At 48.5% G+C, this 10,868-nt stretch overlaps 1 protein-coding gene across 3 annotated transcripts in view; it reads left to right on the top strand.

Annotated features, from left to right (window-relative positions):
- LOC144174103 (uncharacterized) overlaps positions 1–10,868 on the top strand; it is a 215,246-nt gene that overhangs the window by 80,649 nt on the left and 123,729 nt on the right. For 2 of the 3 annotated variants that reach the window (XM_077702558.1, XM_077702555.1), the window contains exon 1: positions 7,819–7,899. The exons of the other annotated variant lie outside the window; for it this stretch is intronic. In XM_077702558.1, the coding sequence (XP_077558684.1) occupies positions 7,834–7,899 (66 nt within the window). In that variant the 5' untranslated portion in view covers positions 7,819–7,833. Of the gene's footprint in view, positions 1–7,818; positions 7,900–10,868 lie in introns of those variants that run through there. 3 annotated transcript variants of the gene reach the window in all.

Here is a 10,868-nt window from a genome sequence, read left to right as displayed (position 1 = left end):
GGGCTCTCAGCTCGGCGAAAACTTAATTCGTTTCTGCGCTGGTGGCAGGAGATCACCACAATAGGTAGTTAACACCCTAGCGAACAGATATAAACTAGCCAGAACATATTTCGAGCGCACATACCTACTCCAGAGCCAATTGAAACCGAAACCAACACCCACCTTTGAGCGCGATTCATGTTCCAGGCTGATCGACACCCCAATCCTCACTTGAGCTGAAATGCGATCTCTAAAGTCGCATTTCGACTCTTCACTGCCACTCTCATCGTCAAAATCCACAGTAGAAGGCGAAGATATGCGAGACGAGACGACGCGGATCTCTTATCGCGCTCGCGCGTGAGTATGTTTACATTCGGAACCACCGCCCGTCAGAATAAAATATCTGATGCGTTGCCGCCTGGCGATAAAAAAAGAAACTTCACAAAAGAGAAAACTATAGTTTTCAAACTATCTCCTAGATGTCGCTAGGTGTTCCATCGAGCGAAAATTTTTATTCTGCAGGCTCGCGAAACCATCGATCATATGTGACCGATGGCCTATAGGAGCGGTCCCGAAAGAGTTAAGGCGCAACCACATGCAACGTTTTGGCCGCGTCTTGCAACCGTCTGCGGCGCCTGGCGCCGACGCGGAACGGGCGTTGGAGAGGGCGAGCAACCACATGAGACGCGCGAAGAGCGCTTCTCCGATCCAAGTTGCCAGACTTACTTTGGTAAAGGCAGCATCGTTCTGTTTAAGTCATTCTTAATAAACTGAAGAATAATCAAAACTTCAACAAACAAAACACGTTAAATTGATGTTCTATTAAATAAAGTGCTAAAGAGCCGCCAAATAAAGAGCCGCCATGTTGCGTGCGGAGGGGGACCGGAAATTGAGGACAGCAACATCCGGCGCAGACGCCGAAAACGGACCGAAAATCTGGGATGCGCAGACACCGGCGCTCCGAGCGCGCTGCTGTGTATTTGGTGGCGCGCGCTGAACGCGCGTCGCCGCGGACGGTCTCCAAACGCGACCAAAACGTCGCATGTGGTTGCGCCTTTATGCCGCCGGCTTTCAACTCGCTCGATGAGCGCGCCACCTCGAGATGTGAGAGGCGCCCTGGATCCGTGACGTTTTTGAGACGGCCCTCATAACTGCGTTATAACCTTTGGTTCCACCACTCTCTTCCTACCCGTCCTTTTTTTTTTTTTTTTTTTGTCTTTTTCTCCTCTTTCTGACCCGCTTCCAGGCGGCGACTCCGCACAACACCGACGAGGTAGTAAGACCAAGAAACAGGCGAGCACTATCTCTTATCCCTTCCAAGTGATTGACACAGACACACCCTATTTTGGGATAAACGTCCTTACGTTTCTCTCTTCTTCTAAAAGAACGAAAACTTGGGCCCTGAACGATGATGACCCAGTAGCGAGGGCCTTTCTCTTGTTTCATGCGTCCGTGTGCACTGCCGCAGTGGCCTAGTGTGTCTCGTCTGGCAGGCTCGCTGGCGGGCCAAGCTTGGCGGGAACGCTACGCGTTCCGTCGACGACTCTGCCCAACGCCCCCGAGGTCAACATGCCTGCTAGTCACGTGACCATCATGGCGCTGACCGCCCAAAAAAAATCGCGAAGTGTCCCCGATCAAGAATACGGCGTAGAAGCCTGAACGAGTCGTTGACGTAACGAAGAAATAATAAGAGGATGACATGGGGAGGAAACTGGCCGGCTGTCCCTGTATTCTGCGTGCGGTTGACGCCTTGTTTTGTTTGTTTGCGCCCGAGGGCGTCGTCCTGGCGGCGCGCGCGCACCGCGTGCGAACGCAGAACGAGTTCGACCCAGATCTGGCCATTTTGCCCCTTTCTTCGCGACCTCCCGCCTGACCACTACCGTGCACCCAGTTACGGCCGCCTTCGAGTTTTCTTTCTCTTTCATTCGATTGCCGCTGTGTGCCGCTGCTGCTTATTTTGCGTACGTGGTCCGGCTGAAAGGGAAGGGAAAAGGTCCGATCAACACAAAGTTCACATTGAGGCCAAGCTCGTGACGACCGCTTGTAGTCGTAGTAGTAGCATAAGGTAGTTAAGACGACAAAAATAAAACAGTGCGGGGGATAGTGCATAAACGGAGTAATTGTGGCTCCGCGTAGTCCGTAGTCACGCTTTTCCAGGTTCTCCGGTGCTCACTACCACCCCCGTGCGGATACTTGCGCCTGGTACCAACCCCTCCCTCTCGTTTTGCATAGACTGATGCTGTAGAGAGAAAATTTCATGACGCACGTTAGAAAACGCGGTTTCGGAACTGGATTACCCTGTCAATGTTACCCGCTGTCCTGACACTGAAATTCGAAAAGACTGATCCCATGGGAGGTCATTTAAACGTTCTATATAATGATGCCGCATGCCTGCATGAGCAGCGATACGACTTCCTGCGGGTTTAGCACACTAACGCAGTATTTTAAGAGTTTAAAAGGCCCCTCCTTATGCCGAATATTCTTTTTTTTTTCTAGTTGCTTCCCACACTTTTGGCATAATAGACATGTCTGTTCTCGTATTTGTTTATTTTATTGTCTAATATGGCTTGAGCAGCGCATTCGAGAGCAAAGCGAGCGGAATGCTAGTAGTGGGCGAGTAGGTTTGGAGAATCGCGTGTGTGTGGCCTAACAAGCTGTGCGAAAGCAACTGGCGGTACGCAAAAAGAAGTCCTGTCCGCCCACCTCATGCCGAGGCTGCGATACGCGTATCCGTTCGCGCCGTGACATCCACGAAGCCGTGTGCGTGGTTCCCACCTTTTTCCCGTCACGCGTAGGAAACGTCCGCAATCCTTGAGTAGGATGTTTTTCCAAAGCAAGGGCGTCGGGCGTGTGAATGCGTTATGCAGGGTTGCGTTTAACGTAGGAAGGGTGGAAGAACGCGTGCGAAACATGTGCGCCACTTTTGGGAAGGTCTAGGACTGGGCGGATGACAGCGAGAGGAGTTTAAAAGGCCTAATGCATGTCTATTTTCCTTAATTCTCTAAGGAGTTTCAAGTTTTTAATTTTTTTCCGTCAGTGGAAAATGAAGCAGGATTTAAAGGCTATGGTCTGATAGAGGCTCAAGTCTCTCTCTCTCTCTCTCTCTCTCTCTCTCTCTCTCTCTCTCTCTCTCTCTCTCTCTCTCTCTCTCTCTCTCTCTCTCTCTCTCTTCCTGCTTCACGCAGTACCGGGGCTCCAGGCAGTGAAGTGCACTTAGGCAACCTACATAATAACATTCAAAACATTCCAATTGCACAATGCAAGGTGCTACATAACAAAAAGTAAAAATAATACTCGGAGAGAGAGAGAGAGAGAGAGAGAGAGAGAGAGAGAGAGAGAGAGAGAGAGAGAGAGAGAGAGAGAGAGAGAGAGAGAGAGAGAGAGAGAGAGAGAGAGAGAGAGAGAGAGAGAGTAAGGCGGGGGGGCAAGTACATCCAGTCGCTGCCGGCTCGCGTGTATAGCTGCAGGTAATTTAAATACAATTTCAAAGGCCAGTTTGTAGCGCACAGACAGACAACCATTAGCCCTTTTGTAAACACACAACTAACAATATGTACAAAACGGTGCACTTACTGACAGAGTACAGACACTAGAGGCAGGTGATCAGCGTTTAGACAAAGTTCTAGCAACATTTTTATGGACTTATTCGACCGTTGTTCGACCGATCTATTCGATTGAGGATTATAGTGGCATCTAAAGGTCGGTATGCTGTCTACCGTATGGGCGTGCTTTTAAGTACACCTCGCGGGCAGTACCGACTCGTTGTCTAAGTGTACCTGGCCATAAAATTCAGTTCGTGGATGCAGCGATTGCCCGCTGTAGCTGTTTCATTGCAAACGGGACATGATTTGCTGGGGTTGGCAGAAGCTCAAAGTCGTTTCAAGCGGAATTTTCTCGCGGCTGGTCTTTCGGTGCTTCGGGACCATAAGATTAGTATGCGAACCCAGCTTTCCGCCGGTTTCACCAAGGGTCGGCAAGTCGAAAGAACGAATGAACACATGTTTGCAAAGAGAGCACATTATTTTTATCTGAGACAGCAGGAATAAAGAAAACACGTTTGCTCCTAGTTAACGTTAAACGTATACCGACCGAATGCACGCATGCGGGCATGCATTCCCAAGAGCGCTGTGAGGCCAGCTATCCCCTTGACCGCTTATCGCACTCGTTAGCTGTACTCATTCCTCTTGACTGACTTCAGGTAATACGATTACCTGCACACGCGGCGTGTTATTTCTCTCCACTGGTAAATGCAGTGCGAGCAATTCATCTGTAAGGAAAAAAGATATCTCAATTGATGTCGCCTGTTTCAAACGGCAAACCGGCTCTGTGCTCCCCGAGCCTTCCCATGTCGACCTCCTCCGTACTTTTAAATGCCCAAATGAAGCACGCGTACCCGGAAATCGGGAACGTATCTGTATGTTTACGTGCCGTATTGACCTGAAGCTAGCAGCGCAGAAATTTTAAAGGCTCCTTGTTGTCAAAAAAATGCCTTAGAAGGAGGTTTCTACCGTTAATGCACTCTTCGCAATTTTCGTTTTTTTTTATAATAAATTCAGAAGGGGGAAGGTAGAGGGCAGGTGTCAAACTATGGTAGCATTGTTTTAGCTTTGTAGTTTTAAATAAAAGACGAAAAAGCCTGTTCACATACCGTTGTGTGACTGAAAGACGCGGTGCATCAAACTACTCTTCAGCTGTTCATTCCGGCTCCGCTGAGTGATCACACTGCGCAGCAGGCCTGATCACGGATACATGCAAACGCCATAGTTCCCAGTGGGCGTTGACCGCTGTTCTGAGATGAACTTTTAAGTCTTTGGTCCCCTCCGACGCCGTTCGAACGCTGGATGCCACCGAGACGACGAAACGACGAAGCCCAGACAACTCGCTGTGTTGACATTTGAGTGGGCCTTTGTGCGTGGACAAAATCGTATGATGTCGTCATCGACTATCGGCTGGGCTACCCAATGACTGGAGGAGTAAAAGATTACGAAAGAATAGGAGTGTAACATGTCGTGTTATGGGCTTGCTCCGGAAAGACAAACACGCGTATGGGTGTCTTTGAATGCGTGCGTACTGGCCCGCTCCATTAGCTCTTGCGTGCTTTCGTGCAGACGAACCGGTGCATTTAGAGCGCAGCGCTGTTGAATGACTTGTTTGCGCTTGGGCTCTTCGCTCGAGGAAGGCGGGGGCGGCTGTGTGATTCGTTATGTAAATCCGACATTTGTCCAGAGCGCACCAATGTACACAGGGCCGTCGCTCAGTGTTCTCGTCTCTTGTTTGTTATCCTCTTGTATTTTCAATGAAGCAAAACATATGGCGGAGAGGGTGGAGCGGTGGAAGCGCTTTCCGTTGGCCAACATCAGCGAAGACTCGTCAAAACAACTTTAGGACTTGGCGCCCGTACGCCGCTTTCGAGTGATAAGCGGTCGCATCTTTCCCGTAAGTGCCGGGCGTTTTCTGAATGGCTGATTGCTGCCAGCTACTAGGAACACAGCTTGGTTGATGGCTTATCCTCTAAGCTTGGCACTTCATCAACAAGCTGCAGGTTTGCGGCAATGAGAGCGTTGTCTTAGTAGTTCTGAAAAGCTACAGTTCGCAATGTTGTTGGAGGTGTGTATAGGCCTATTCAATTCTTTACAGATAAGTTGCAAAGTACCCTATAGCAGGCGTGTGCACTACACTAGCACTGAATTGTGCCACTGTGGTGGTTCGGTGACGAGCTATTACATGATGTATACGTTGACATGCAGTGAAGACCAGTCCTATGTTTGTCTTCAGTCCTATGTGCGGAGTGCCTTAGGACCGCACAATGTCCGTCCGCGTCCGTGCGCATAGCATTTACAATCGCAAAAATTCACACAGGCACCGGCAGGATTCGAGCCCGCGTCTGATAGACCAGACAGAGTTAGTGTCAGTCGTCTATACCCATTGGGCTACGACCGTGAGCTAGTGCCCGATAGTCGAACGGCTTACTCCCTCGCCTGTAACGGTGCGGAGTAGGACCTCCCAATGTCCGTCCGCGTCCATCCGAGCGCACACCAGCATCAAGCGAAAATCAAGCGCAATTCGATTTGAGCCGTGAGTTGCAGTTTCATCTAGGAAATAATCGAGGTGCAACTCACGGCTCAAATCGAATGACGGTCTGGGCGCAAATCGGATGTCACTCGGGGCGCAACTTGGATGTCATTTCGAGTCCCCGTACTCCGCAGCCTCGCCATCATCCACGGAGTGGAGGTGCTGCCGTTTTTTTTTTTTATGTGGAAGAGCACATGCGTGGTCTAAATATGCGTGGTTTAAATTGTATTTGCTACGATCGTGAATAACATTTTTTTCGGCCGGGAACAGGAGCTATTGTGTATTCTCTGCGCCCATTCGCTATCAACAATTTCTGGATATTGCGTCCGCATCGAGCAAGTATTGACTTCAAATTGTTGTCCGAATGTGCTTTCTTACTGGTCGGATTCCCAAAATTCTGTGCTTTCGTACAGCCTGAGGAAAACGACATATACAAGTCCCTAGAAAGCCGAACGTGTAAATGGCGAGAAGCGAATGCAGAGACCTTCTTTTCCAGTCGGTGTTATTCCGGCGCGTCCCTAAAGCGAAAATTCCATCTTTGTTTAGAGTGCTCTTTTTTTTCTTTTCGAAAATGTACACCCTTTGTCAACACGTTGTAGGCCAATCCTAAGCTTTCTCGACCACAAAGAATGCAAAGAATCCGCTTTACCTCTAAATGTGAAAAAAATATTTTAGAGCCGTAAGAAAAGGTGTCTTCTCTAGCTTTTCTGCAAAAAAAGTTTCAGCCTCGGTCGGCACGTAAGCTTGTACATTGAATTTTTTGCAGCCTGCGCGTTTCCGGCTTGGCCTACAAAATTTTGACAAAGACTGTACGTTTGTCATTGGCCGTTGTGACGCTTTCCAGCATAGATGTTTCTGCCGTCAGCTGTCTTGTAACTCCGCGTAATTGTGTGCTGTACAAAGCTCCAGAAGTTCGGTTGGCTATACGGATCATTTCTCACAAATTGACATGCTAGAACGATAGAGAGAGAGAGAGTAAATGTTTATTGAAAAGGAGAAAAGGTCGGCCTGAGAAATTGATCTTGGGCCTGCTACTTCCCTCTGGGGGGAAGGGTACTGGGGACAGAAAGAGAAAGGAATGAATATGGAAGGTATGGGAAATGACAATGAAAGCGACAAATGAACTGTGTACAAGCAGTAAAACCAATAAACGCCTCACATATAACTGAATCAGATGACTACAGTTAACTTTTCAGGACAGGACTATCGTCCATGAAAAAAACAACAACAACAAAAAAAAACTTCTGAGACATTATTTTGACAAAATTTTATTAAAACGATGTTTTTATACACCGCTTACAAACCCAACATCATTCATTTCCCCCAAATACGCTTGCTCAAGAGCCTCCTTCACCAATGCGTTCATTGTCTGGTGAGGCACGGCTGTGTGGTGTCCTCCTCCTCTTCATCCCGTCCTTGGTTCGCGCATTTTATTTCACGGTGCCAAATGACCAACTAGCCCCTCCGATAGCTTTGACGGAGGCTGCAACCGTTCTCCCGGAATGCTTCGCGAGTCATCCTTGCAGAGTTCGATATCTGTCGCGCATTTCGAATGCATCCTCGAAGCTGCACTCCGATTGGCGCCAGCACAATGCGCCCAGCAGCAGTGGTCCGCGTGACGCACCCGGGAACAACGAAGCTGGCGATTCGACACCCGTCGAGCAACGCAACCCCGCCTGGCCGCGTCACTTCGAACGACTCCACTGCGCGCGACACTGCAAACGGGAAACGCCTGTGCCACAGTCTCCAAACGCCTGTGGGAGCTAAGCAGGGTGCAAGATTATGGGTCTAAAGACAGGACCATTCCTTCCTCCATGGACAGGACTATGCACGCATCAGTCGTCAAAGGTAAGTGCGGTGAATTAATTCTTAGCGAGGATAAAATGGGAGGTTCCGAAAACGAGGACACACACGGATGACGCATTTAGATAACGGCACCATGCCGGAGTTGGTGGCCGTTCAGAAACGGCTGTTTGAAGGCGCAGCTCCTTCACTTTTCTTCCAAGTGCGAGAAATTGACGAGAGAGATAAAACATGTTTATTATGAGCATTTAAGCTGTCCTTGTAGGAGTGGTTCCTTATTCCCAAGAATCCACGAGCCGTCTTAGCTTCGTCCGCCCTATCGGTGGGCAAAAGCTGATCCGGCTAGAGGCAGAGGCTGTACAGCAGTGTCTCCCACTGCTCTTCGAGGTTGTGGCAAGCTGATCCATATTCCTTTTCATTTTTTTTTTCGGTAAAGGACTTGTCGGATTTGTATGCTGACGGGTACACTTTCTACCTCCACATTACGCTCGCAAGGCTGTGACAACCAAAAGCCAAATCCCTTGAACGCATTACCCCACCTTGCAGTGCACCTTGCCTGTTCAACATATTCGTTTTTCGTGTGGTTTTGTGGTTACTTTTAACGTCTCGGAGTAGAATTTGTTTTCCTGTCGACGTTGTTACAATAACAAAAAAAAATGCGAGGGACGACGACGCGGGGGTTTTGCGAATTTTAGCGTGAGGTGGAGTTATTGCTGCTTGAAATTATCGTTGAAAAACGCAATCATTTGACTGGTTGATTGCAGTGGCGGATTGATTTGTATTATTCGCAGTTTTAGCAAGCCCTGGCTAATACCCACCTGAAAATCGTCGTGCGTTACTCCATGCATGTATGTAGCCTATGTAAGTTCAGTGGAGCATACTCAACTGCACGCGCATGACTTGATGTATGCAAATATCATGCGTCACTAATGCACTGCTGCGCCTTCATGCAACTGAAATTAACAACGTTGGTATTTCGGCCTTCATGTGAGTTGACTAACGACACACGTGCAGGCAAGAGAAGTTCTTACATCTTCATTGTTTTTGCTGGAATGGTCCGGATCGTTCCTGCCTTGTCCAAGAACGCCTGCGTTCGATGCCGACAGCGGTGGCTGCTTCCCACACGGAGGCTAACGGCGAAAACGCCAGTGTGTCTAATTTTTGTAGCGTGAGCTACACTGGGCGAGGTTGAGCAGTTTCGTGTGGCTCCTAGAGAGCAGTGCTGCGCATGCGTGAGGAGCCGTGACGTCTCACGGCGCACAGCTGGCGCGCCGGAGCCGCCGTTGCCGCGACTAGATTGGATTAGATTGGATTGGGATTGGATTGAATTGGATTGGATTGGAAATCGTTTTAGCAGCAGTAATCATGATAACCAGCTAATCCTAGACAACCAGGAAATCTAAGAATAACCAGCTGAAACTTAGCTCACGCTACGTATGGCATAGCCGAGCTAAGCCATTGCTAATTTTTCCCGCAAGTTGCGGATCTCCAGGTGGTCAAAACTAATCCGGAGCCTTCCACTACGGCGTGCCTTATAGACCAGGCGTAGCTTCAGCGAGTTAAATCCTTTATTTTATTCTGAATCGTTCTTGCCTTGCATAAACACCGGCAGAGAATGCTGTTAGACGAGAAGACCATGTAACTATATATGCGTGTCTCGTGTGGTGATAAGCGCATGAAGGTATGTAATGGAATGTAATGGTATTCTTTGGCGTCGGTGCTTATATATTCCTACTGGCGTTGAAAACACGGTGCCAACGGTGGCGACAGGCCTCCTTGGCACGAGTGAAAACTCGGCGTGTAGTAACGCACGTTACATACCTTCTTGCCGTAACAACGGCACGGGGAGAAACTCTGCCGGAGGTTTGGCTCAACGGTGTCAGTGTCTTCGCAACCACGAATTTGAGTGCGAAGGCAAGATGGAAGTTAGCCTTTCGAAGAACCGATGAGCGAGCAAGTTATGTTTCGCGTTAAACACTGTTTGCGTAAGTCACGAATAGTTTGAATTTCTTTTTTTTTTCCTCTTTCAACACTCCCGGCGCAATCTCCACGTCGCGTCTCGTGTCCACAGCATCGGCGCAACGATACGTTCTCGCAAGACGAGACCAGATGAATTTTGCGCGTTGGTTTCTTCGCTGGAAGTGAACATCTACAACTTAGAAATTAAAGTAAGTTGGATGTAGGGATAGTTGGCGGACAATACGAACAACGCTAAACAAAGCAGGAACGGAGTTGAAAACACCGCGTCGCGCTTCACACTATGCTTTTTTACACCCTTTTAGCCAAAAAGGGAAAGTGGAAAAAGCATAAGTGGAAATAAGGTGTTGGGAGGCCTTTACACCCTTTGTCGTGAATCTCAACACCCTTTTCCTAGCTCTACACCTTTTTTGTGTGAAAAAAAGGGTGTTGATCAACTTTAACACCCTTGGTTTTTCTTAGGGTGTTGAAAAGGTATGGAAAAGGTGTCCAGCTGTTCATTGAATAAGGCCATGCTTGGATGTATAATAGCACTGTAAAGAACAAGACATCCCCTCATATACTTCTCTACTCGCAAAAAATTTGAAACGCAAAAAAAAATAATTGCTCGTATGCAATGATCGCTCGTTTCCATATGCGGTGCGCCTCATGCCCCAAGTTTGGCTTTGGCACGTGAAACACCAATTTGAACCTCCAAAATTAAAAAAGACTGTAGTCGCGTCGCGAAAAGGGTGTTTACTGACTGCAACACGCTCGGCTTTCTGTAGGGTGTTGAAACGGTGTGAAATAGGTGTTCAGTTGCAAAAAAAGAACAACGAAGCTGGGGGTCGACCTAGTTTCTTCCGGTGTTGCTAAGTTATGTCAAGTTTGCGAAGCTTTGCAATGTTCTTGATAGGCTAGGATGACTGCTGAGGGGTGAGGCCAAGTTTAACCGGATTTTACAAGGCTGTTCCAGTGTGTGTGTGCCCCCCCCACTGACAGGGGATCCAAGGGGGAAACAAGCTATGCTGTTTCTCCACCCTTGCACCACTATCGCA

Source organism: Haemaphysalis longicornis, unplaced genomic scaffold, assembly GCF_048455015.1.
Source record: "Haemaphysalis longicornis isolate Haplotype H1 unplaced genomic scaffold, Haemaphysalis longicornis Haplotype H1 scaffold_3, whole genome shotgun sequence".
Taxonomy (NCBI): domain Eukaryota; kingdom Metazoa; phylum Arthropoda; class Arachnida; order Ixodida; family Ixodidae; genus Haemaphysalis; species Haemaphysalis longicornis.
This window is presented reverse-complemented; position numbering and strand designations above follow the sequence as displayed.